At 68.1% G+C, this 26,407-nt stretch overlaps 1 protein-coding gene across 3 annotated transcripts in view; it reads left to right on the forward strand.

The window, feature by feature from the left end:
* Positions 1-2,640: 2,640 nt before the first annotated feature.
* RXRA (retinoid X receptor alpha) overlaps positions 2,641-26,407 on the forward strand; it is a 94,269-nt gene continuing 70,502 nt past the window's right edge. Inside the window, exon 1 of one of the 3 annotated variants that reach the window (XM_042964700.1) lies at positions 2,641-2,721. In XM_042964700.1, coding sequence (XP_042820634.1) covers positions 2,694-2,721 — 28 coding nt within the window. In that variant the 5' untranslated portion in view covers positions 2,641-2,693. Of the gene's footprint in view, positions 2,722-18,492; positions 18,516-18,568; positions 18,734-26,407 lie in introns of those variants that run through there. The other 2 variants (XM_042964702.1, XM_042964703.1) reach the window with 2 other exon arrangements.

Below are 26,407 nucleotides of genomic sequence, written 5' to 3' on the forward strand. Positions count from 1 at the left end.
GCGGCAGGACAAGTGGCAACCGAGCTCACTTGGTGCCCTCTCATGTCGTCATCGCGGTGACTCAGGCAGGAGGGCATGTTGTCCCTGCTTTGCAAATGAGGAAGCTGAGGCATCGGGAGGGGGGTGACCTGGCCTGGCTGCACGGCTGGAAAGGGGCAGCGCTGGGATCTGGCCCATGCCTGTCCATCTGGGACCACACCGCCGCCTGAGCAAGGGCTCAACGGACGTTTGTTGAATGAAGGAATGATCCACGACATTGGACAGCAGGGATTACTTATCTCTCTCTCTCCTGCTCCTCCCCACTCACTCTCACCCTCACCCTCTCTGTCCTGAGGCCCAGAGCCTTGGACTGTGGATGGGCTGTCCATATAGGAGGTGGTAGGGAGGCAGCGTCACTGATGGTCACCCAGGCCCCCACGGGGCCTGTGAAGGCTTGCACCCTTGCTGGCACAGAGTCCAAGGACGGGCCCTGGGTTCAATCCTGACTTTGTCCTCACTGCTGTGTGACATGTTCCCGTACGTCCCCTCTCTCAGCCTCGTGTTCTCGTCAGTCAGGTGGCTTGTACTGTCCACTGCCCCTGGGTTGTTGGATGACCGTGTCAGGCAGAGGAGTGCGGGCTGTGGTCCTGGGGAGCTTCTTCCTGGTCAGTTGTGCCCAGCGGGGTCCCTGCAAGAAAAGGGCATCTGGCCTCTTCTGTAGCGGGAGTGGTGGGGTCTGATGATGCCGGCCGGGAGGACAGGGCCCAAAGGGACCTGACCGTGCACCATGGCCAAGGATGCGCGGGGGGCGATAGAGGCAGGCCTGAGAACTGCTCTCCATGTCAGTGCCTCTGTCTGCTCCTTCTCGGAACTTTCCCTGTGTGCTTGCCTGCCCCCGGCCCTGGCAGGAGGAAGTGAGTTTTTGAAGCTGTGTCCCAGGCAGTGAGGAGGGTGTGAAGACAGTGGCTGAAGGCCACAGTTTAACAGGCCGAGGCTAAAGGGAAGGCAGGGAGCTGTGCAGGTTGGGGGGGGGGGGGGGTTACAGGTACAGGTGGGGGGCTCAAGGGCCAGCAAAGGGGAGGCTTTCTGCGGCAGGGGAGGGGAGTGTGGATCAAGCAGGAGCCAGGGGGACAGGACCAGCCTGGGGGGGGGGGGGTTCTGCCGTGGGGGGTAGCTCTCCAACAGTGTTTGTCCCCCACCCCCCACCATCCTCCTGCCCCAAGTGGAATGAGAGCCTCCCTCCTGGACAGGCCCAAATGGCCCTCCAGAGACCCAGCTCCTGACCGTCAGGTGGGAGGTGGGTCCTGTTACTCCCCATTTCACAGAGGGGAAGGTAAAACCCAGCAGGGTCTCAAGGCTTGTTCAGGGGTGCACCAGGCAGGATCCCCCTTTCCTTGTCAGGGCTGGGGTCTCTCTGGGCAGCAAGGCCGTCCACATCCAGTCATCATCTCCCTCCACATCAGGCCAGGGCGGCCCCAGGACCACCGCACACAGCCAGCGTGGCTCTGGTAAGCCCCTCCACCTCCCGGAGCCTGGGTGGGTCTCCACGGAAAAGATCCTGGAGCAGTGCTCCAGGCTCCCGGGGGCTGGTGGGGAGGGGGCGCCCCTGGGCTGCATGTGCTGAGGGAGGGTCGCCCCATGCAGGTAACTCATGCACCCCAAGTCCTGCTGCCAGGCGGTCCCGTTCTCAGGGCCAGCGTGCTTCCTTCCGTTTTTAGACAAATCACAAATTTAAAAGTCAGGGTAGGGAAGTAGCCACCGGCCCCAAAGTCAGCGCCCAACTCACGGCAGCTCCTCCCCAGCCCGCTGCTTCTAAAGAGGGGTCCCCGGAGTCCGGCCAGCGTGCAGGGAGCGCGAGCCCCGGCCTGGCCTGGCCCGGCTGCCCGGTGGGGCCGGCCGCGGGGCATGGCAGAGGGTACCCGGGGACCGCGGCTTTCCATGGGCGTGAAAGTGGGGGCCGGCCGGAGGACGCGTCCAGAAACTGGAGGACTCCTTGGCGGAGGCCTAGCCCGTGCGCCCGCTGGAGCTCGGGCCACCGCCAGCCTCAGTTTCCCCACGTGGCGGCGGGCGGGGGCAGCGCGCGGCGCAGCCGGCCGCTTTGTGTGGCCGCCCAGACAATGGCCGGGCCGCCTAGGGCTCCGCCGCCCGCCCGCCCGCCTCCCCCCTCCGCGCGGAGGGCTGGGGACAGCGGGGAGGGAACCCCGCGCGCGCGCGCGCGCGCGCGCCCCTCCCCCGCCGCCCCCGCGCGGCTCCCGGGCGGCCCGGCCGCGGCCAACTCGCAAGTTTGCGCGGCGCCCGCTCCGCGCTCGCGGCCCGGCGCGCGCGGGGGCGGGGGGCGCGGGGTCCGCGGGGGGGCGCGCGCCGGGCGGGGGCGGCCGGGCCGGGCGGGGCGGCGGCGGCGGCGGCGGCGGCGCTGCGCCGAGTCCGCGCCCGTCGCGGGCCCCCCGCCGCCCCCCCGCCGGCGCCGCCGCGGTCGGAGCGGAGCGGGCGCGGGCGCGCGCGCGGCGGGGGCGCGGGCGCGGGCGCGCGGCGGCGGCGCGCAGCTCAAGTAGTTTACATTGTTGGGCGACTTTTGCAACAACTCGCCGCGCCGCGGCCTCCGCGCGCCGCCGCCGCCCCGCCGCCGCCGGCTCCCGCCGCCCGGGCCCGGCCGGCCGCGCCGGGGGCCGCCGCGCTCGCCCGCCGTCCCGCCGCCGGCCGCGGTCGCCGCCGACATGGACACCAAACATTTCCTGCCGCTCGGTGAGTGCTCGCGGGGCCGGGCCGGCGGGGCGGCGGGGCGCGTTCCCGGCCGCTCGGCCCCGCGCCCCCCTCCGCGCGGCCCTGGCCGAGTTGTTGGGGCGCCGGCCCGGGGCGGGCGGCCGGGCAACTTTTCCCGGGCCGGCCGGGGCGGGGGGCGCGGGCGCCGGGCCGCCACTCGGTCTCGGGGCGGGAGCGGGCAGCGGGCCGGCGGCGGGGCGAAGAGGGGGGCGGCGGGCGGCTGGGGAAGGGGGTCCCGCCCCGGTTCCCCCCCCCCTCCCATGCCCCCCACTCCCCGGGCTACCCCGGTCCGCCCGCGGCCCCGGGCGCGCAGCTCCAGCCGAGCTGCGCAGGGGCCGGGCCGGGGCGGGCGGAGCAACTTGTGCGCTCCCAGCCTGCGGCCGCCCTGGCACCGGGACGGCCTGTGCGCCGCCGCCCGGGCTGCCGAGGCCAGCAGGCCGCCGGCCCTGGAACGCGCGGGACCCCTCCTCCCCCGGAGCAGGGCGCGGGTGGGCAGGGTCAACGAGGGGGCCTTAGCACCGGGAGCCTCAGACCCGGGAAGGCCCCATTCCAGAAATGGGGCCCCTCACTCCGGCGCACCCGGCTGCCGTGCGGGGCGCTCTCCGGGGGGGGGGGCTGGCCCTGCACTTGGGGGGAGGACCCCCCTGAGGCGCGGAGGCTCAGTTTTCCTGTCCTCCTGCTGCCATCCCGCCCAGCGGCTTCCCTACCCCAGACTGTCCCCCCACCCCGACTCCAGGCCCTGACCCACGTAGCAGGAGGAAGGGGCTTGGCCAGGCGTCTCCCCCCCCTCCCCCCCCGCGGCGGCCGCTGCCCTCCCTGGGGTTTGGGAGCCAGTGAGAGGCAGGGAAGGGGGGAGGGGGTGGGGAGACTTTATGAACGAGCGCCGGGAAGGATATTAATTTGGTGGTGGGGCCGGCAGCCAGGCTGTGAGGCTGGGTGAAGGATCTGTGCTGAATGGAAATTCAAACAGCTGATTATGAATGAAACCCCTCGGTCAGTCGTCCCTCCTGCCTGCCCGCCCCCCTGCAGCCTGGGGCGCAGTTTGGCCACCAGGTTGGCAGCCAGAACCGGGCACAGCTGTGGGAACGTTTGCTGAGACTGGGAGGTGGCGGGGAGCCAGCAGGTGCCCCCCAACCCCGGGTGTCAGGGTGAGGATTTGAGCACCCCAGCCTCCCCCCGCCCCCACCTCACAAACAGGGCGCGCTGCAGGGACACTGGGATACGGGTGGTCAGATCTGGGAACACCCCCTCTCTGCCTCTAAGGTGACGACTTCTGCAGGCGCCAAGCTCCTCCCAGAGCCCCCAGGGGTGGGCACTCCTGCCCATTTTGCAGACTGGCTTTGAGAAACTGAGGCCACAGGATACAAAGTGGTAAATTTTGGATCCGCACCCCTAGGTGGGTGCCGGTGTGTGGGGAAGAGAAAAGAAAGCTAAGTGTGGGGTGGCGGGGCCCCGTGTGGGCCGACAGCGGCTCCGTTTCCCCCGTGAAAGCTTTGCGCGCTCGCACGCACACAGAGCTAGGCTGTCCCGGAGGGTCCTTTCTGGAACAAGAATGCTCCGCTCTGTCTTGGCTCCCCGCCCCCGACGTGGCAGGGCCCTGGCTGGGTACTGGGAGCAGGAAAGGTCTGGGTCTCTGACCTCCTGGGAGGGTCCTGGGACTTGACATGTGCAGGGCCCAGGTTGCAGGATTGCCGTGCTGGAGTCCCCCCGAAGAGGCGAGGTCCTGCCTCTGAGCCCTGGCCCCGGGAACCTGGACGGGTCCCTCAGAGACTCGGGCTTCGCCTCCACCAGGCTGGTGGCCTGCCCAGGAGTCCCAGCCCCAGGCTTGAGTGGAGAGTCCTGGGCTCTGATGACATTTTATTTGTTTTCTGAGCTGTGGCCTGCTCTGAAGTGTAGTGGGGTTGAAGGCCTGTTGAAGCAGCTACTTGCCCAGGCTCTTTTGTAAACACGGCCTGATCCCTCCTGGGGTGAGTTTCGGAAGGCCCCGCGCACTCGTCCGGGGCCCGGCTGGCACCCTAGGTCAGCCCTGTGCTGCTGGGAAGGCTGACCCACCTGCCTCGTTCTCGTGTCGGGCCCTGGGCAGAGAGGGCCTCTCCAGGCTTGGCGGGTCTGGGCACTTGGCCGTCACCTCCCTGGGTGTCCCCCAGCTACTGCCCGCTGAGCTCCCTGGTGAGGGCAGGGACGAGCCCAAGGTACAGATACTGGTGCTGGTAAGTGGCCCAGGGCAACCCCTGCTTCCTGCCCCTGCCCCTCGGTGCCCCCCACAACCCACGGAGGAGGCCTGCATTGGCACCCACCTGGGCGGTGGGGCTAGAAGGCCGGGCCTGCACAGGCGGCCAGAGGTCTCAGGCCTGGCCAGACCCCGCTGGGCTGGTAGTGGCTCACTTGCCCGGGGGGATGGGGCAGCCAGTAGCAGAGTGATAGGCCCCCCCGGCCATCCTCTGGGGGACTCTCAGGGACCCGAGTGAGCTGGGAGCCCTGGTGAGGGGCTTCTGGTAACATCAGGGCCCCAAGGGACCCAAAATAGAGCACATTCCGGGGCCTCCCGAAATAACAGGGTCACATGACTCTTGGGAGGCTGGGCTTGGAGTCCGGGCTTGGAGTCCGGCCTGCTGAGGCAGTTCTGTCTAGGCCTGGGCACTGCCGACTGTTGGGGCGTTTGTTTTGGTAAACTCCGGAGGGGGCTCTGTTTGTTGACAGGAGAAGTGTCAGGGCGAGAAAAACAGCCCTCGGTGCGGCCTGACCGTGGCCGAGGCCTTGCGGCCTGCGTACTTGCCTGCATCTAGCTGTCGGGCCTGGGCCCGGCGTGCACCCCTGACCCCCTCTGCCCAGACGTGGGTGGAATGGGCTGGCCCCGGGAAGGGCCGTGCTGGGAGCGCCGTCGGCAGGGAGCTGGGGTTAGGCAGGGTTGAGCCAGTGGACTTGCTCGCACAGGGGCGGCTGCTGGGGAGTTTGGGTCGTGTTTCCAGCTGTGCGCGTCCTTCGGGGCCTGCGGGGGAGCTGAACCTCCTCCAGGAAGCCCTCTACCTGCTCTCCCTGGCCCCCACCTCACTCCCTCTGTTTCCTCTCCTGGGAGGGGAGGGGGGGGGCCGTGGGACTGTGCGGGCACAGAGTGGGTGATGGGGCGGGGCCGGGTGCCCATGCCAGGGGCTTGGGCGTCAGGACAGTGGCCCCGCGCTGATTCCAGGTGGGCCAGACTTGGGCAGCACAGAGGTGGCGTGGGGGGGGGGGGTCCTAAAATCCCCTAAAGGCCCAGACCCCGTGGAGCCTCCCACAGAGTTCTAGCATCTTGGGCCTCGTGGCTCTTGCCACCACGGTGTGTTTTAGGGCCGTGGTCTCGAGTGGCGAGGGAGGCCCGTCCTCTGGAAGGGGCTCCTGGGCCCAGCTCAGCTGCTCTCCGCTAGACACAGGGCAGGGGCCGCTGAGCCGGCCCAGTCTGGGCGCCGTCATCGGGCTGAGGCTTTGTAAGCCTAGACCTGCTCACTTCTCCACTGGCTCCAAGTGTGTCTTCCGTTGTGGGCTTTGGTGGCTGGGGCTTTGAGGTGTCCATTCCCATGGGAACTGGCCACTGGTGGTGCTACGGATGGGGAAGGGGTCCGGGCCCTCCAACCCTGTGTGTGTGGACTCAGAGCCTGGGTGGCTGGTGGGCTGGTGCCCCTTTTTGGGGACCCCCTTCCAGACCTTTGTCCGGACACCATTAAGCGTGTTGATTTGAGGGATGCTATGGAAGCGGGGGTGGGGAGAGCTGGTCCCGCCTGTACATTCCCTCCTCTGTGCAGCCCTGCCCGCGACATTTATGTTCGGTGCGATGCAGTTCCAGCCCCCTCCCCTCCGTCTCCTCCTCCCCCTCCTATCACGCCACTCTGTCACTTGCTCCCCACGCCTGCTCTCTCTGGAACGACCCGACCGTCCCTGGGGGTGGGAGGGACCAGGAGCAGCACGTTCGTGGGGGTCTGTGTCCTGTTGCTGGGCTGGTGGTCACGCGCCAGGGGTCCGGTCCTCTCTTTGCCGTGTGTGTGCGTGGGGCCTGCCTGTCTGTCTTTCAAGCCTCGGCGTGCATCTGTAAAATGGACGCGGGTGCTGGGGAAGGCAGCCCGTTTCGTCCTGACGGCCCCGCTTCGACGGTGAGGTCTGTGGCCAAGGGCTCCCCGGGACTTCTGCCTGGGTCGGGGCGGGCCCGGGCCCGGAGAGCTGGATCCCACAGGACCCCGGAGCGGAGACCACGGCCGGTGCTCTCACGTGCAGGCAGCAGACGCGGAAGGGAGGGCCGCCCCGGCCTCGGTGAGTTGAGTGAGCGCTGTGGCCCCTCTGCCGGGCGCCTTCACCCCCGGCCCTCTCCTGGAGGCCCCCGGCAGGCGGGTGGGGCAGCGGACACGCGGGCACCCCTCCCCGTCCTCCCATCCTGGCGCGAGGCGTTCTGAGGCTCACGGTTGTGCCCGGGGCCGCACGCACGGGGAGATCGCACCCTGGAGTTACAGAGCAGTTATGGCGCTCGGCAGTTGAGCGAGCGCGAAATGGGGCAGAAAGCAGCTAGATGAGATTGGCCCGGCCGGGGGGGGGGGGGGGGGGGGGGCGGCGCACACGAGCGTGCAGGGCCCGGATGTGTGCACGCTCACGCTCACATTCTCCCTGTCCGATGGCTCTGGCCCTCGCAGCCGGGCCCTGCCCGGTGCTCCACCAGGAGGTGTTCCGTGTCCCCGCGTCCCTGCATCTCTGGGTCTCTGTGCCCCCGGGTGAGCGAGGGGGCCGCTGGGGGCCTGATTTCCTCATCTCCAGAAGCCAGACGGGCCTCCGTGGTCCCTGCCCACCCCGTTTGTCTGAACCTCTCCCGAGTTCTGGGCCCTGGGCTGCCCCTTTCGAGGGTGCTGATGGCTCCGGTCTTGGGGCACCTGCTGTGTCCTTGGGACTTGATTTTCAGGACCTCATGGAGGCTGCAAGGAGGCAGGCCCACTGAGCACATGGGGAAATTGAGCTCTCCCATGAGGGCTGATGTGGCCTTTGCTGGGCCTCTGGGTCAGGACCGTTCCCCAGGATCGGGAGTGCTGTTCCCTCAGGCTTCTTGACCGTCAGGTAGCATTTTCAGAAGACGCTGGGGCCCTCAGGCTGCGTCCTGGGGCCCGGATCTGTGCCCCGACTGGGCTGCCTAGGAGCTCTGTTACGGATCTTGGGCCCACAGGTGAATGAGTGCTCTGTTCCGTGGGACTTGGGGGAGGACTGAAACTTCACTGTGTCCCTTCTGTCCCCTTGTACCCACTGAAGGCTCTCTGGGCAGCAGAGACCCCCCCCCCCCCCGATCCTCATCCAGGGTTGTCCTTGGCTGGAGGTGGGGCAGGATAGGGGCTGTTGATGGGCCAGAAAGCCGTGGGTGGGGTCGGCAGCCAGAGGCACAGCCTGAGGACCCCTGTGGCCCGGTGCCCGCCTCCTCACCCCGCCAGGACCGAGCCGTCCAGGAACAAATTCCTGAGGGAACTGCGTGGTGGTCGCTGGGCTAGAATGGCCACACCGGGCCTCCGGGGCAGGGCGGGGCCTTGGTTGTCTCTGTGATCACCATTGCCCGCGCACACACTCACACGCGTGAAGTACGCGTGCACGGAGACGCATGTGCATACACGCACACACGAGCGCACACACATAAACACGGGCACGTGCACACACGCGTATGAACCCCCGTGTGCACGCATGCCTGCGCACACACAAACACACGCGTATGCACGCACAGGTGCGTACCCACAGATGCACACTTGCACACACCCGCCAACACGCGTTTATACGCACACGTGCACATGCACACACGCGCGCTCACTCAAATGCAGGCACACGTGCACACGCCGGGCCTTGCTGGCCTGTCCTAACAAAGTCTCCACGAGCTTTTCCTTAGGGGGACCCAGGCCTGCTGGCTGGACTCGGTCTGCACGGCACCTGGGCTGTACCTGCTGGGTGCTGGCCTGTCCTGCCGTCCCACCGGGGTGGGCCTGAGGAGCAGAGGGCAGGCAGAGTTTCCTGTTGGAGCTGGTCCCTGTCGTGAGTCTGGAGGAGAGGCGGCCTTGCAACAGGTGGCAAGGGGAGGGGACTCCAGGTGGCAGGGACAGCCCAGGCAAAGGCCCGAGGCCAGTCCTCCAGGCCTGCGTGGCTGCAGCTGGGAGACATGGTGGCTCGTGAAAGGAGACGGCATGTCACGTGTCCCGGCGAGGGCCTGGGATGCAGGTAGATGTGTGGGGGCCCGGGGCCACGGGGCGGCCGGAATTAGGCGTCCAGCTCTGTGCAGAGGGTGGGCCGGAGGCAGGCCGGGGCTGGAAGGAGGAGGGGTCCCAGGTGGGCCTGGAACCTGACGTGGCGGGTGTGGGCTGCTGACCTTGCCCTGGCCGGGCTGCCCCGAGTTGCAGCCTCCTGAGGGTCAGGCCGGGCCTCTGGGCTGGCTGCGGGTCTCTCTGCCTTCCCCTGGTCACGGGGTTGGGAGAGTGGTTGTCTCCCTCCCCACCCCTGCTCCCCTCCTTCCGGGCCCTGGGGCCCTTGGCCTGCCCTTCAGGGGCAATGCCCTCCAGCCCGTGCTCCCTGCCCTACGTTAACTGAGATGTCCCAGGGCCTGGGGTGCTAGTGGGGCTCTGGGAAAGAGGGTGAGACACGAGGGTGGTCAAGAGGGCTCAAGCCCAGTCCCGGAAGAGGATCAAGTTGAGGGGATGGGGTGACCGTGGCGGGCAGGGTGGCCGGGCCTCCTGGGGTCAGAGCAGGTACCCGAGGGCCGTGTTGGGACTGGCCTTGGGGCCGAGGAATGGGACACTGGGAGGCTTTTGTGGGGCTGGAGCCCCTGGGGCCTCAGTGTGAGGCATTACGTCCAGGTCCCCTCCTGAGATGTTCACAATTGGCCCTTGGCTCTGAGTTCCTGAGGACTCTACCTCTGCTAGCTGGGGCTGGGGGTGAAAAGGGGAACCCTTGGTCTGAGACCCTGCTCCTGGGGTGACTGAGGGCCTGGCCCTCGCCTCTCTGCACCTCCGTGGGCCCATCTGAGCAGCGGTGGTTTCCAGCCGTGCCTCGGTTTCCCTGAGGTGCTTGGGACGCAGTGCTGGTGGCGATGGGCCTCAGGAGAGGGGAGACAAGAGAAGGGGAGCGCGCGTTGGGCCTGGGCCAGGTGGCGTGTAAATCCTGCAGCGCAGCGGATAAACCCGTGGAGTTCAAAGCCGGGCCCGGGTGCGGCCGCCCGGCTGTAATGAGGTTACTGATTCAACAGGCTTCCTGGTGCTGCGGCCCAGAACCGAGGGAGGCTGGGAAGCCCCGGGGAGGGATCTAAGTATCCCATAATTGACCAATTTAGCTTAAGTGTCCGCACCGGCCCCGGGCAGAGGTCAGGCGGTGACAGCCCAGGTGGCCCGAGTCTCTGCGCTCGCGGGCTCCCGATGGACGGCCGCCTCGTCCGAAGCTCTGGGGAGCAGGCGCGCGTCAGGCCTGGCTGGTGCTGTGCCCCCCGCCTGGACACCCCCCGCCCCCCGCGCTGTCTGTGGCGTCTGCCCTAAAGTCGCGTCCTCAGCCGTGGCCTTCTGGAGGCCCGCGTGTTGCCCCAGCCTGAGCCGGTTTGTGCGCAGAGTGCAGTCGTGCTGGGCGCTCGGGCCCCGCCGTCGGACCCCCGGCCCTTGGCCCTGCCGTTCCCCCGTGCCCGTCGCGGGGCCATCGTGCTGCCTCGTGGGGACCCGGGAGGGTGAGCCGGCTCGGTGCGCTCGGGGGACTAGAGGCCGCCTGCTGGGGGCTCCTGACGTGCTGGCCGCCCACCCCGCCTTCCGTGGTCCCCGAGGCTTCCTGAGAGCAGGGGCCCTTTCAGGCGTGTGCAGTCACGCGGCCCCCGGCACGGGGGTCCAGGCAGCGCCCGGCTGATTCAGGACCAGGACGGAGAAGACCCCGCGACTGACTGTCGGCGGCAGCTGGATTCCCACGCTGTGCGGGCCGCACCCAGTGTCCTGGCGAGGGGCTGGGGGGGTGGGTCCGGCCCCCACTCTCCAGTGAACCCAGGCCTCGTGCCCGCGGGACCCGCTTTGCTGGTTGTTGGCCCCTCAGAGGCGGGGCCGGGCACGGGCAGCGTTGGCCAGTGACCGTCGAGGTGACGGCGGTGGCCGCCGTGGGGGCCACGTCCTGAGCCGTGTTCCCGCTCAGCCGTGTCCGTGGACGGTCCCGTGCGTGGGGGCTGTTTCATCTGTATTCTGCGGTGGAGGTTTCAGGCTCGGGAAGGTTGGCCCCGAAGGCTAGCTCTGGGGTCTGAGGCGAGGCGGGTGTCCTTCCCTGGGACAGTTGGTGCCCACCTGGTACCCCCTGTGGCTTGGCTTTGTCCAGAACAACTTTGGGGTGCTCCCGGCGGAGGCTGTGGCTGCCGCTCTCGGGAGGGGCGCTGGGTGGGGGGCGTCCCTGGAGCCCCCTTGTCTCAGCCCGCTCGGGTGGGTGGCTGGTCGCCCACCCCTGCCTCCTCGGGGCCCAAGAGCCGCTTCCTGCAGAGGTGCGGCGCAGGGCCGGGGTGGGCGGTGCCGTGCTCCCCGAACCGGCTTGCTGCATGCCTGGGCAGGCGCCTTCTTCCTTCTTGGCCTCGGTTTCCCTGGGCTTCTCTGGCTGCCGGAGGCTTCTGCCCTTCCCTCCTGGCACCTTGGCCTTGTTCCCGTAAGCTCGTGGCCGTCTGATTGGGGCGTCACAGCTGTGGACCAGCTTCTCCGGAACTGGCTCTGTGCCCTCCCTGGGCCGAGGGGGACGGGCCCCGGGCTGGGGGTGGGCTGCCCGTGTGCTGGGAAGCGTGGGCTCTGAGCTGGCTAGGGGTGGGGCTCTGGTTCTGAGCTGGGAGAGTTAGGGCCAAACACTTCGGGGTGAGCTGCTCGTAATGGGGAAATGGTGAGCCTTAGGAACGGCTGGGCATCGTAGGGGGCGGTGGGGGCATGCTGTCACCACCCGAGGCCAAGCCAGGCTCTTCCTGGGCTCTGACCTCCCCTGCCTGGAACACTCCATGGCTCCCCATTGCCCCCAACATGGAGGCCAGGCCTCTGCTCAGTGTCGCGTGGCTCCGTAGCCTCTCCGGCCTCATGAAGCACCACTCCTTCTTCCTCGCCTTCTCGTGTTTGTAGCTTGCTGGCGAAGGCCGTCCTGTGTGAGGAGTGAGTGCCAGCTCTGAGGTGGGGGCTGTGTGGCCCCGGGTTGGCAGATTTGCCTGTCTGGCCTTCAGTTTCCTCACCTGTAAACCGCCTGGGGAGGCTTCACGGAAAAGGTATTATTGCAGTTGGGTTTTGAGGCACGAATAGGAGTTTGCTGGGTAGGCTTGGGAAGGGAGTCCAGGTAGAGAGAAGGGGTGGACTCTCCCTGGGGATTTCTGGCTCCAGCCAAGGGTGTGGGGAGGGGATGCCCGTGTGGCCGGGCGTTCTCCCTGGAGAACTTCGGAAGGATCCGACTGTGTGGCCGGGCCCCTGCGGCTTGCCCCTTGATGTCTGGGTTTCAGGTCTGTCTGTGCTGGTGAGGAACCATGGGAGCATTGGTTTGCGGGGGAGGGGTTGGTCAGCTGGTCTGGGAATAATTAACCCCGTGAGGAGTCAAGGGTGGCGGTAGGCCTGGCTGTCACCTGCTGGACCCCATTCCGGCTGTAGGCAGCCCCTCGGAGCCGGTTGCCCGCTGGCCGCATGTCCCCTCTACCTCCAGGCCCTGACATGTCCCTGTCCGGAGCATGACCCGTGCTGGCCCACCGCGTGTTACGCCGGCGCAGAGCTCTGGTTCCCGGGGTGAGTGGCCGTTGCCGCGTCCCCCTCCGGGTGGAGGTGCTGGGGGTCCCTTCCCCACCCCGCCTGGCCGTCCCCGTATCCCTGGTCCATCCCCACGGTGCCCCCTGCTGCACACCTGCCCCTTCCCCCGTGGCAGCTAGGTGTCATTTCCCAGGGGCCTCCTGCGTGAGCACTGCCTGGAGGAGAAAACCGATGGGGCCAGAGTCCACGGGAGGTGGCGCACCCCACCCCTGCTCCTGGACTTTCTGCCTAGGACCAAGGTCGGGAGGAGGGCTGGGAGGTGGGGACCACAGGCCTTGGGTGCGTGACCCCTGGGGCAGGGCAGTGCTGGCTTCGGCCTTCCTGGGCCCAAATGGGGGGTCAGCCAGGGGAGGGCAGCCGGGACCTCCCTCTTCCTTCTTCTGTCTCGGGGACACGGGGTCAGGGTACCAGCCCTCCTGACCTGCGGGGCCCACCTGCCCCCAAGGCTGGGACCCCAGGGAGCCTTACCCCCGAGAGGCTGACCCCTCGAGACCGGGGGCCCCGGGGGATGGGTGGCCCGCCTGCCTGTCCCGTTCCGGCTCTGCCACGTGAACTCTGTGACGGGGAGCACGTTACTTCCTCCCTCTTTATCTGGGTTTCCTCGTTTGTCAAATGGAAGGAAGGATGTCGGGGCCGGAGGTGGGAAGTGCGGCGGCTGGTGGCTGCTCCCGGCCGGGACCCTTGGCAGCCGTGCTGCCTGGGAGCGGCTCTGCCCCCCCGCGGGAGCGTCCCTCCTCATCCGTGGGGTGGCTTCTGGTCCCGTTTGCGGCCGAAGCCACGGTGCCAGGCGCTGCCCGGCCTTGCGAAATGTTTGTTGATTGAATTAGTGCTTCCCGCAGGTGCCTCCCCTGCCCTCTGCCCTTCAGAGAGGTGGTGGGGGGAGCCTGCCCCTCACGAAGTTGGCTTTCACAATTGCTGCTGTGGCGCGAATCACTCTTTTTCCGGGGTCTGCCGGCTGTCGAGGGAGGGGGGTCCCGTTGTGTGTAGCCTGGGAGGGGGGCAGGGAGAGGCCAGACAGTGGGCCAGGCCCCTGCCCTGGAGGGTCCCCCGGGCGCCCTTGAGGGAGCCTGCGGCCGTGTGCGTTCCTGCCCACGGGGCGAGCCCCCCGGTGGACCCCCGTAGATGCCGGCGGCTGCCCGCTGCCGGGGAGATCTTGGGTTTCCCGTGGGCCCGGATGCGCAGATGCATGTGGGGAAGGCCCCTCAGCCCCCCATGACCAGCCCTGTCGGGACCCGGTTCCTTCCTCTGCTGCTCAGCACGTCTTGTTGAAACTGGGTCGTGGGGGGGGGGGGGGGGGGGGGGGGGAGGGGATTAAGGCCCGGCCAAGAGGTCCGGAGCAAATCTCCCGCCCGCCTGCTGTTCTTGTCTGTTCGTCTGACTGGCTGTGTGTCCGTGGACATCTGGCCCTGCTGGGGAGGCAGAGTTGAGTGAGGCCCATCCCCCGATGGGGTCAGAGAACAGGGAGGGACCCAGTGCTGCCAGTCGACAGCGGGTCGCCTTGGGCCCGATGTTTAAAGCCTTTCGGGGCCTCGGTTTTCTTGTCTGCAAAGTGGGGCCGCTGGTGTGTCGGGGCAGGTCGCCTGGAGTGAGAGGGGAGCTGAGGCTGACTGGCCTGATGTGATCCCTGCTCTCCTTCTGGGGAAGGAGATGGTGTGAGTCCGGTAGGAAGAGGTACCGAGGGCAGGCGGGGCACAGAAGAAGTGTTACCAGCCTGCCCTGGTGTGTGGTGGGTTGGGCCCTGTGAGTTGGGTCGTGAGGGATGAATGGGAGTTTACCTGCGAGAAGTCGGTTTCTGTGTCTTCAGACGTGCACGCGAGCTTTGTTTTGTCAGGGGCCACCCCAGAGCGCAGCTCCCTGAATCCGCCTGTGTGGCTAGAGCGGAGCGGGGATCAGAGGGCATGGGGGAGGCTCTGCGTCCTCTGCCTCCAGGGAGTTGGAGCCAGGGGAGGCTCCTGGGCCAGGGAGGGCGGCATCTGGCCTGTGCTTCCTAGGAGGCTCTGCGGCTGTGTGAGGAGCGGGGCCGGAGCGCAGGCCGGGGGAGCCTAGCCAGGCGGCCGTGGTCTCGGGGCTCTTGGCCCGAGTGCCTGAAAGAATGATGTGCCTTTTACCAGACAAGGAGAGCGGTAGAGGGGGCAGGTCTGGGGGGCGGTCGGGTTGTTGGCCGGGAGGTGTTCTGACCCCCGGGAGAGGTCAGGCAGTGGCCGTGTGGGCCCGCAGTGCGGGGGAGAGGCCCGGGCCGTGGTGGGCGGTGCCCCAGGGGGTCGGCAAGCCCAGGCGGCGGGAGGGGGTACCCGGAGGGGCGGTCCTGAACCCAGCTGGGGTGGGAACCCACCCCCCCCCCCGGGCTGCGCCTGCAGGGAGAGGTGCTGTTTGAGCCGGGCCTTGGAGGCGGGACCCCCCCCCCCCTTTCCCTTTCATTTCTCGGCACCTGCTGGGGAGTTGTGCCCGTGGTACTCGTGGGTCTGTGGCCGCAGAGCTGCAGTGGCCTCTTCCTAGAGGCAGCCCCCCCGGCCCCACCCTGAGGAGGGGTGCGGAGACGTGCTGGGACTTCCCCCCGCGCCGGCGGGGCTCCCGTGGCTCGTCCCCTCTGCCCCCAGCCCAGGATCTCTGCTCTTTGATGGCCGGTTGGAAGAATATGGCAGCCGTCGCGAGAGAGGTTGTTCCTCCCCCCCCCCCCCCCCCCCCCCCCCCCGCTGCAGCTGGGGTCACCGCCAGAGTGTGGCGCGTCCTGGGTCACCGGGCCGGACACCAGGTCCCCCTGCACCGCACCCGGCACGCTCCTCACCGGGCGCCTCTCTGGCGCGTGCCGGGAGGGCCAGCCCCAGGCACCTGAGACGCGGGAGAACTGTCCTGGGCCGCGGCCACCTGAGCCCAGGCAGCTGGGCAGTGCGGAGCATGCGCCTTGGCCTCACGGCCTGGTTTGGGTCTCAGCTTAGTGTCCACACCTGCATGTAGGGTCACGCTAGCTCCAGGGTGCCTGAGGGTTATAGGACATGGGGCGCTGCAGGCCCAGTGGGGAGCACAGCCTCTCCCGGTGACCCTCCTCGGGCTGGCGGGGTGGGCTGGTCTGCGGGCCTGGCCCTCCGCCCGGAACCCACCACCGCCAGGCGGGTGATTCCTGCCGACCACCTCTGGCTGCGTCTGGTGGAATTTAGAGAACAGGCCACGGCCGTCAGGAGTTAGGGCTGAGTCCTCCCAGCATGGGACCGCGGGCAGCGCTCGCTCCAGGTTGACCGGCCCCCAGCCCCGGCGGTATCCCTGGCCCCTCCGACCGGCCCCAGGGTCACAGGGCGAGGTCACGTCTCCTTACGCCTTCGCTGGCTGCAAGTCTTGGGAGAGGCGTGCCCTCCCGAGTGCCCTCCCTGCCCACAGCCCGTCCCTGAGACCTATCTGCTCATGGGCAGTTACTGCGTGTCCTGCACTGGGCCCGAGTGGGGGAGGGGCGGCTCCGGAGCCCACGCTGACCCTGGACGTGGCCGATAAGCCGCAGAGCTTCTTATCGGAGGGGCCGGCCAGTGTCCCTCACCCCCTTGGCCATCACTACGGTCCTGCCTGGAGGTCGGGCCCTGTGTCCCGTTCAGCCCGGTGGGAGAGGGGCAGGGGCCGGGCAGATCATGGCCTTGGGGTAGCGATCAGACCTCATGGGGACCTGGGGGTGTCTCAGGGACCCCAGAGCGAGGAGATGGTCTGGCCTGGGCCTGGGCCTCCCCGCCCTGCTGACTTTCCGTCTCTGGGTGTCCGCCCCTCTCCCCCCCCCCCCCCCCCCCCCCCCCAGTTTCAGAGAACAAGGTGACTGCTGTCACCACTGCTGTCCCCCTGGCTGCCTGGACTCACACTTGGTGCTTGGTGGCCCACACCAGCCAGCACCTGGGACCGCAAGCTGGGATCTGGGTCCCCAGCCCACGTGCCTGGGGTAGGTGGGCTGCTGGTGTCTCTGACCCCAGGCTTGGCCTCAGGACCCGGCGGTCACGGGGCCCCGGGTCTACCTCCTGTCCTCTGCTCCCAGCCATGGGGGCTCCTGCCCCACATTTTCCGGCAGGTGCCGGGGGTCTGTCGGCTGGAGGGTGCTGGGCAGAAAGGCCGGGATCGGGTGGAGGGCACGTTGCCCACCGCTCCGTCTTTCTTCCCCACCCCCCACCCTTGGGGGCCCCCGTCCTTCCCAGACTCTCCTCAGGGACTCGGAGGCAGAGCCACACGGGGCAGGGGGACCCGGCAGGGTCACCCCCGTCTGGAGTCAGCGCGCTGCACGCGCGTGTGCGAGAACGTGTGAGTGCCTGAGTGTGCACGTGTGTGTGTGTCCCGTGTGCCCTCTGCCCCTACCTCCTGCTGGCCGGGCAGCACACGGGCTCGCCCCTGCCCTGTGGGCTGGCTCCCTCGGCGAGGGCTGACAGGTGTCTGCCAGGAGGCCGGGCAGGCGTGAGCCGGGTGGGGGCTGGCGGGCGGCTGAGCTGCGCGAAGACCTGGGGTTTACTCGTGGAGGCCAGAGGATGGAGAGGGTCGGAAGCAGAGGTGTGTTCTGGGAAGCTGGCAGACCGTCGCAGGGAGGGCGCTTTGGGGCCGGCTGACGCTGGGTGAGGCTGGGCGCGTCCCCGTTAGACTTCCCTGGCCAGCCCCCCCCCCCGCCCCCGGAGCCTACGTTAGTTCCCCCCCCCGGGAGGGGGCTGTGAGCGTCAGATCCAGTGGTGGCCCGCGAGGGCTCCTGGGAGTAACGGGGGCTGCTGGGGCCCGCCCGTGGCGCGTGCCCACTGCCGCGGGCCCAGGCTGTGGCAAGCATCGCTGGCCGGGGGCCGCCCTCAGAGCCCCTTTGAGCTCCCGCCTTGGCACCCTCGACCAGTCGGTGAGCACTGACCCAGCGGGTGCCTTACTGAATGGAGCCAGTAGGGGAGGGTCCTCACAGAGCTGAGGAGGAGGAGGGGGCTGCACGCATGAGCTGTGCCTCGGCCCAGGTGGACCCCCCTTGCCCTCTGGCTGGGTGTCTCAGCTCCAGGATCCGCTCACCGTCTCCCGGGCAGCTAGGTCTATACACCCTGGAGGGCGAGCCAGTCCTGCAGGTAGGGTCAGTCATGCTCACTTTAGTATGAACGAGCCTAGTGCCCATCCTGGATGGGCCCAGTAGGAAAGGATAGGAAGGCAGGTTTCCTCCGATTGTTCTGTGAGGACATTTAGGTCCGATTGCCCCGTCCGTGGTGAGCTGGCCAAGCCGGGAGCCAGGTTCAATGTCTTACTCTAGCCGGCGCTCTTATTTTCTGACTGCCCCCCTGGGGCGGTGGGGTGAGCGAGCCGATGGGGAACTGGCAGAGGGGAACACACCTGGGGGAGAACCTGGCGGAGAGGCGTGTGGGGTACCAGGAACCTTGCATGTGGTGCCTTTCTCGGTACCCAGGAGGTGGGTTTGTACCCCACTGGTGACAAGGGGGGCTCGGCTCCTTGCCCAGGGCCACCCGGCTGGTTGGTGGCAGAGCTGGGGTTTGAACGGGGTTCTCGGGATTCCTCTTTGAGGCACGTCTTGGTGGCAGCTGGAGGCTGGGGGAGACATTCCTCGTCTGGGAGGGGCCCGGTGGCTGAGCCCGCCCGCCCGGTGGGGCCGTAGATGCCTTGTTTCCTACACAAACAGCCGGGGCTGGCTGGAGCAATTTTATTTTTATTTCCTATTTTTACTTCCCCGTTGGCTCTTTTTAGCAGCTCTGGGTCAGATAGGCCCCCGCCCTCCAGGCTCCACCCGGCTTCCTGGCCCGGGCCTGGGGCCTCAGAGTAGATGAGTGTGTGTGGCTCCGGGTGGGGGGAGGGACTCGGGCCTTGGCTTGCACTCACTTGGTGATGGGGAGCTCACTCCCTCTCCAGACAGTTCCGTAGTGGCCCCTTTGCATCCTCTGAAACCAGCCACCGGCGGGGTTGGCGGGGGGGGGGGGGGGCGGGGGCGCCTTGGTGCGTGACTCAGTCACCTCACACCCCTGCCTGGTTCTCAGCTGGAGGTTGAGGCCGGCGGTGGCCGTGACAGAGGGGAAGGCAGGACCGGTATAGGTGTGTGTGCTGGGTGGGGTGGGCTGTGGACACGTGGGTGAATAAATATGCCGTGTGCCTGCCTTGGACTGGACAGGGCGGGCCGAGGGCAGGGCTGGACTTGGCCTTGTTCAGACCGTGTCCACCAAGGGCCCTGGGCCAACCTGCTGAGAGACCGGCCATGCTGTGGGGCCAGTAAAGCCCCCCGCCCCCGGGTGGGGGTTGTTGGAGCATCGGAGGTGGGTGCTGCTGGCTAGGGGCCACGTGGAGACCTCAGGTTAGGGGGCGACTCCCCGGGGGCTCGTGGCCCAGCCTGGGGTGAGGGGCCTTGGGGACCGTACCTGCCTGTGTGAGCACAGCTGGGTGGTGTGCCGGCATTTGCTGGATTGGGGTCCTGAACTGTGAGACCAGGCCAGAGAAGGCACCCGACCCTCCGGGCTCCCAGGCTGAGTGGGGCTGGGGTGCGGGACCAGCCAAGCTGTAGCCCACCAGGTGCCTGGTGCGGCCGGTGCCAGAGCTGCTGCAGGTGAGGCCTGGGCTCAGAGAGGCTGGGCAGATTCTCAAGGTCACACAGCTCGGGGTGTGGGGTGGCCGTCCCCGCCCTCTCCTTGTCTCCTTCGTCAGACCAGGAAGCCGAGGCCTAGGAAGCCGGAATGCTGCTGCCACGGTCCCACGGGTGGCAGCTTGGGACCCCACCCCGTGCTGCCCGTGCCGGGCCTTCGGTGGTGGTGGTGGGTGGGGGAGGGGCTTGAGGGAAGGCAGCAGGTTTACCCAGGACCTGCTGGGGGCCACGCACGAGGTGGAGGGCTGCAGCATCAGAATGGAAGGCCTGCGTGGCCCTGACGTCGGGGCGCTGCTTGCCCGGATGGGGACACGGGATACAGACGTTTCCCACGCGGACAGGCCCACCCTGCCGATGCTCGTGGTGCGAGCCGGGCCAGGTGGCCGGTGGCTGGCCGGAGAGCGGACGGGTGGGTCTGGACGGGGGCTTAGGGCTCCATGGTCGGGGGGGCTGCCGGGGTGACTGATGAAGGACACAGGCTTGGTGTGGGGCTGTCCGGGTCTGGCCCCGCCCCAGGGGTGCCTGCTTTGTCTCTGTTTCTCCATCACTGGCGGTAGCGACGGGTGCCGAGCGGCCACGGGTCCCGAACTGCACCCTGCCGAGGTCCACTGGGACCCTCTGCCATCCTGAAGGGGCGGGGTGAGCTCCAGGTAGGGCCTGCGGCCCGTTTTCTGCAGGGCACAGGTGTGGTCTCCCGGGCTGACGTGGGAGCCCCAGCGGCGCTCAGGCCTGCCGCGTGGGTCTGGGGGCTTCTGGCCCCAGGAGGCAGTGGACGGACCTGCCCGGCCTCCCTCCTGGCCCTTCCTGTCCTGGCTGGCTCGGGAGAGTCCTCTGCCAAAATCCCACCGTGTGGGTGATGTGGGTGGCTCTCGGGTGCACGTGTGGGTGCCGGGACTGTTGGTGATCCCTTGATTAGAGGCCAGGAGACCGAATCCCACAGCTGCGGCGGGTGAGGGGTGCTCCCTCCCTGGAGGGGCCCAGAGATGACAGGATTTATCCCCGCCCTGCCCTAGGGAGGTGGCGTATGTGGGCAGGGGACATCTGGGCGGTGGGTCTACAGGGTGGGGGGCTCCTGGGGCCTGGGAAGCCCTGTGTGGGTCGGGTGGCCCTGGGGAGCTGGGGCAGCTGCAGTCACACCTTAGCTGTGTGGCCTGGGCCAGTATCGCCCTCTCGGGGCCTGGACTTTGTTAAAACCTGTGAGGTGGGGCAGTGACACTGGCCACTGGGGAGGGCCTGAGTAGGGACAGACCTTCAGTTCTTGCCTGGGAGCAGGGAGGATTGGTGGCAGGGGGCCCCTCTGAACCTCGGTGTCCTCGTCTGCGGGGTGGGGAGAGGAGTTTCTCGCTCTGGGGCCCGGCCTGGGAGGGATTGCCCGTCAGTGCCCGGTGGCACCAGGAAGGTGGGGGGCACTGGGTGTCGGGCTGGGCCAGAGTTCTCCCCTAGGAGGGAGCGGTTTCAGGGGCAGCTGGCTCCAGAACCATTCTGGGCACCAGGGATCTCCAGGGGCGGGAAGCGAGACCCGTTGCCTGGTGTGACCTTGGCATGGACTTGGGGGGTCCGTTCCCCGTGTAGTCCCCGCGGGTCTCTCCCTGTGCAGCGTCCCGGCCCCCAGCTTCAGGGAGCGAGCACCGAGCCCTGCAGGGGAGTGATTCTGGGTTGGGTTCCCCTTCTTCCGGCAAAGCAAAGAGGATCTTTCGTAACTGTGGGAAAGAGCATTTCTCCCCGAAGGCAGGCGGGGTGGGGGCTTGGTCAGCAGATGTGACGTCCCCCGCCCTCCTGCCCTCCTGCCCTCCTGCCCTCCTTCCGGCAGTGCCCTCCCGCCCTTTGCCCATCCTCACGGCCCCACCAGGGCGGCCCAGGTCCCCCTTGGCCGGGACCTGGCGGTCTCCCGGGGGTCCCCGCTGGCAGAGCGAGCCTCTCTCTGGCCGCTCCCACCTCTGAGCCTTTGAGCAGGCCCTTCCCTCTGCTGGGCGTGCCTGCCCTGCACCCCGATTCCAGTGAGCCTCCTCCCCCCTTGCAGCTGGTCCCCGGACCTGAGCTGCGTGTCCCTGCCCTGTGAGGGTCCCTGCCACCGCACCTCTGCTCCGCGCCCCGGGAGGGGATCGCGGACAAGTCTGCCTTGGCTCAGCCCGCGCCTCAGTTTCCCCAGCCCCAGGTGTTCCCTTCCGGCGCTGAGGAGCCAGGACGGTGTGGCTTATGGTCCTCGGGGTGGGGGGTGGCCGCTGTGGTGGCAGGGGGCCCGGAGCTGGCTCACTCAGCTGGGATCTGGCTAGCGTGCTGTGGGTGCTTGGCAGGGCCTGGGGCCAGCGGACTTGGCTTCCTGCCCACACTGCTGGAAGGGTCTGTGATTCGGGTCCCACCCCTGTGCTCCTGACTCAGCAGCCGCAGGGTAGGGGAAACCGGAGGTTTCTCCACAAAAACCCCAACCCTGGGCATCCGCCACAGGGCCCAGATTGCTCTCTCCAAGGTGGGAAGTGGGGTTGCTTCCTGCCCCTGGGTTCCCAGCAGAAGATGGGGGCTGGGGCTGGAGCCAGGGTGTCTCCCCACCCCCCGACCCCCGACTGCCCTTCCCCTGCGTACCACCCTCTGTGGCTCCCCAGTGCTCACAGGAGGAAGTTCTCACTGCCTCCCGGCCTGGCTCTCCTTCTGCCCGCCCTGCCCCTCCTGCCGCCACCTGGGATACCCCTCGGTCTTCAGGAGCAAGGCTTGCTTCTGCCTCTGGGCCCCCCGCCTCCTCACCTGCAAGCTTCCTGCTCTGTCCGGTGCGCACGTACGCGGCCTCCTCGGGGGGCCCTCCCGGGCTGGGTCTCCTCCGGCCCTCAGCAGCAGTGATGGCGAACCATCACCCCGGTGGTAGTGGCAGGGTGGGGCTCGGAGCCCCCTCGGCGTCCGTGCTGGACCCCATGGCCAGACGTACGTGTGGAAGGGAGCGTTGAAGCCCTCTAGCGGGGCCAGCCTCCTGGGGCCTGGGGCTGCCCAGCAGGGCATTCGGGCTGGTGGTCACAGGACCTTTGCTCGAGCTCCTTGGAGAGGATGCCTCCGGCCCCCTGAGGCTCCGTCTGCCCCAGTCCAGTGTGTGTGGTGGCTCCTCTGTCTGGACCACCGACGGAGGGTCTGCGGAGGGGAGGGACGTGGATGCGCCCCAGGGGTCGTCCGTGAGTACTTGGTAGGGGGCGGTTTGGGGCAAGGGCCTCACTTTCCACACTGTCAGGTGGGGAGACCAGCCCCCGTCGGGGTGTCTTGGGGCCCATGTCCGCACTGCCTGGGGCTGCACCTGCTCCTGGGGGTGGAGGTGCTGGGGAGGAGGTTGAGGGTTTGGGCTAAATGCAGAGACGGGGTTTCGCGGCCCCGTGGCCACCAGCGGTGGGCGCACCTCGTGACCACCCTGGGACCAGCGTGGGGGTGGCCGTGCCGGGTGTGGAGCCTGGGTTTGAAGAGCTGCATTCGGGGTCTGGGTGGCCCCCCGCAAGCAGGGTCTGGTGGGTACGTGCCATTGTCACTCTGACCTCGCGTTCTAGGCCTGGCCGCGCCTGCCGGGTCTTGATTCCGTGCCTGATGGCCGCTTGAGTGCCCCCCCCCCCCCACCACGGTGCCAGCTGCCTGCTTGATCCCTTAAGGTATTCGCAAAACATGAGCTAAAACAGGTTCTTCCCCAGGGTGGGGGTTGGCCTGCGCAAGGAGGGAGGGAACGACTGAAGCTGAAATGAATTGCGCTGCGTGGTTTTCCTCCCCCCGCCCCCCCCACTCACCGTCAGTGCGCGATGCGTGACGAGGGAGAGTGAAACGTAATTAGAGTCTCGACTCACTCGCTTCATTCATGACTAAATCTGGGTCAGCTCCCGGCACAGATAAGCACGAGCGGGCGCCGCACGGCGGGACAGCGGCAGGGCGACCGCACCCGCTTGGCGTGCTGTGCCCAGGTGCCCCCTCCTACAGGAAACCCTCCTCGATAACCCCCACTTGGGAGGCTCTTCCCCACCCCGGAGGCCCAGTGTCTTCTGCCTCTGGTGGCGTCTTTTCCCCCGCCTTCCCCGTAGGGACCAAGTTGGGGGCAGGCAGCAGCTCTGGGGGGGCACGTGGGGGCGTGATGTGCTGTTAGGGACCCCCTGCTTGCATTGCACACTTGTCCCCAACCGCTTGGCCCTGATCGTGCCGTGCGTTTTAGATCTCTCCCACGCTGGCATGGTCCTTAGGTTGGAGTCCCAGCTCTGGCCCTGGCACTCGTCCCTGCTGGGGGTGGACCAGCTGTACTGACCTGCTCTCTGTTGCTAGAATGTTCCCAGCCCTCTCCTTGCTCATGGCCTTTGCACGTGCTGCGCCTTCCCCGAATGCCCTTCCTCGTATCGCCCTGTGGCCCATTTCCTTCCTTCTGGTCTCGCTTGGGTGTCGCCCCCCCCACAGACCCCTTCACTGCCGTGGCCTCACCCCCACCGTGAACCTCAGCCACCTCAGCCTCTGAGGGTTTGTTGATGGGGCTGCCGTCTGTCCCCCTGACTGGCGGGTGTGCTCTGGGACTGTGGCCGCCCCAGGGACCGTATCCTGGCCTGTATCCTGGCATCCACACGTCTTCACGGTGGGTGCAGCGAGAACGCGGCTGAGCCCCCACTTCTGGGGTCTGCGACTGCCCCTGCCCTCTGCCTCCTCCCGCTCGTAACCTTGCCGAGACCGTGGGGTGCCCTTCGGGAGGGGTGAAGGAAGGTGCTGCCTCTGGCAGACGGCCCACGCAGCATTGCTGGGCTCTGCGTAGTGAGCGCTCTCGGGGGCCTCGGGGTTTCGGGAGGCCGAGCTGGGCAGTGTCTGGATAGATGAGAGACGCCGGGGGCCTGGCCGGGACCCCTCCACCCACGTCCTGATTCTTAGTTTGTAGAAGGGGGAAACTGAGGCCTGAAGGGGAGGTGTTTGGCCTGGATTGAGGCCTCGGGGAGGGTTTGAGAGGAGCCGCCTCCCGGCTGCACATCCTGGGCTGGACCTGGGCTGTGGGGGAGGGCCCCTGGCCATCACTGAGGTCACGGGGAGGGCCCCAGGAGGTCACCGTGGAGGCGATAGGCAGGCAGAGGTGAGGTGGGAGCCTAGGAATCACCCTTGGACGGATGGCACGGGCAGCTGGGTGCAGAGCCTGGTGGAGAAGGGTTAAAGATTGAGCGAAGTCATCGTATTTCTAATTTTCCGTCGTGATTTAATAAAAATGTAAATCGTGGGGCGGAGGACGACCCACCTCACCGTGGTGTTGACCAAGATTAATTGTGGGCTCCTGGTGGTCAGCCTGCCTTTGTCTCCACGCCCCTGAGCCTGGTGCTTCTGCCGGCCCTGGGGGCCAGAGAGCGAGGGGCAGGTACCACGCCCTCCGCCCGGACGGTCGGGGAGCCGGAGCGCCAGGGGCCGCCGCGGGAGCGTTGGGGCATCTGCTGAGGAGGAAGGCCCCAGAAGGAGGCTCTCCGCTGACTCCTGCACCCCCGTCTCCAGAGGAGCTCAGGGGCTAGGCCAAGACGGCCCGGGGCCTGCGGTGACTATGGTCAAGCCCCGGGTGTGTGGGGGTGATGTTCGCGGTGGGGTTGCAGCAGGGGAAGAGGTGGCAGGCAGAGGCGTGGAGGAAGAGCATTCCGGGCTGAGAGGCAGCACGTGCAAAGGCCCTGACATGGGAGCCAGCCCGGCCTGCGAGGGTCAGCGTGCAGGCGGATGCCGGGTCCCCCCACGAGGCGGGGGCCGGGGCCGGGGCTGGCGGGAGACGAAGCCGGCTGGGGTACAGGTGGGGCTGCTGGGCCTGTCCCGAGAGCCATGCAGAGTCCTTCTGGGGCTCAGCGGGGAGCGGGACTCTGCGGGAGTCTGGGGGGCCCTGGCCTGGGTGAGAGGCTGCGAGGAGGTGGGGGGGGGTGGCTCGTGAACCCGGGCTGTCATTAGAGCCACGACCGACAGGCCAGGGCGGGGTTCCGGGGGCTTGAGCTGCCCGAGAGGTTTGGGTCCGGGTGGGGGTGCTGTTTGTGGGGTGTGGCGGGGGCGGGGTCTGGCGTTCTGGGTGGGCCTTGGGGACGGCAGCAGCCGTCGCCGCCCGGGCTTGGGACTCCGGGGTCTGCGGTCAGAGCGCGGAATGTTCTAGGGGCGGCGTTCTGTCCGCTGACTCCGGAGAGTGGCAGCGGCCTTTGCTGGCGTGGCGGCGCGGTGTCCGTGGGGGGATGGGTGCGGGAGGGTGGCCGCAGTTTGGGGTGGGTCGTGGCCGGGGAAGCCACACGCACCGTGGAGCTCGGTTTAGCGGAGGTCGGCGGCTGTGGGGACTCTTCCTCAGACAGTCACCTCCCCTCCTGAGAGAGGTCTCTCCCGCGCGTCAGACCCGCGCCTGGTCCGGGGGTCCCGGGGCTCTGGTGTGTCTGGCCCTTGGCTGTCAGGCAGCGGAAGCTCGCTGGGGCACCTCCCGGGGATGCGGGGCACCGAGGGGCGCAGCCGGGCCCCGGCGAGGGCGGGCTTCTCCCCCGACACCGGCTCTGCCTGGCTGAGCGTGGGCCGTGCCGTCTCACCACGGAGAGAGGCCCCGGGGGCCAGGGGCGCAGGCACGTCGGAGACCCGGTCGTGCCCCAGGTGGGTCGTGCCTGGTGACAGTCCGCGGGCTTTGTGCCTCGTCACCTGTGCGTTGTTGGTGGTTCCGATCAGGGGAGCTCTGGGCAGGGAGCACCTCGGCCCGGGTGATGGGCTTGGCCAGGTTTGGTGGGAGCGGAGAGAGGGCACCCGTGGGCGGGGAAGTGGGGCGTGGACCAGGCCTGTGGGGGGCTCTGGAGGCGGGGGCCGGTGTCTGGGAGGGAGCGAAGGAAGGCGGGCTGCTCGGGTGGGCTGTGTGTCGGTGGGCCTCGGCTGGGGGGCTGGGGCGTGCCCCGGGGCCGGGGGGGGGGGCGGTGCCCTCATGAGCTGTGCCTCTGAGGTTCCGTGGGACTGAGGGAGTCGTGCCTCTGGGTGCGAAGTGCCTGCATCTGAGAGGCGGTGGTGACCACGGCGGTGGGGCTGGGGGCGGGGGTCCCTCAGCCCCTGAAGCTCTTCATGAGCGGAGGGCATGCGGGGACCGGCGCCAGCGTCTGGCTGGGCGTGCGTGGGGCAGGCCGGCAAGATCGGGAGGGCGCGGATCCCTCCGGCCAGCCATCTGGTCTCGCGACGTTGGGGGTCCGTAGTCCCACCTGGGGCTGCCTGCGCCCTGGGGTCTGGGTGCGTATTTGGCCACGGGACACCCCGAGCCGCGGCTGTGTGTGCACGGATCCGAGCCCGCGGGTGCCTCCCGCTGCGGAAGGCTGCCCAGAGGCGGGCCGGCGGTCGTCTGTGGCAGAGTCCCGACCCCAGCAGTCCCCTGTCCTCCTGGCCTGGCCTGCCTGGA

The sequence above is a fragment of the Panthera tigris genome, chromosome D4 (genome assembly GCF_018350195.1).
Source record: "Panthera tigris isolate Pti1 chromosome D4, P.tigris_Pti1_mat1.1, whole genome shotgun sequence".
NCBI lineage: Eukaryota > Metazoa > Chordata > Mammalia > Carnivora > Felidae > Panthera > Panthera tigris.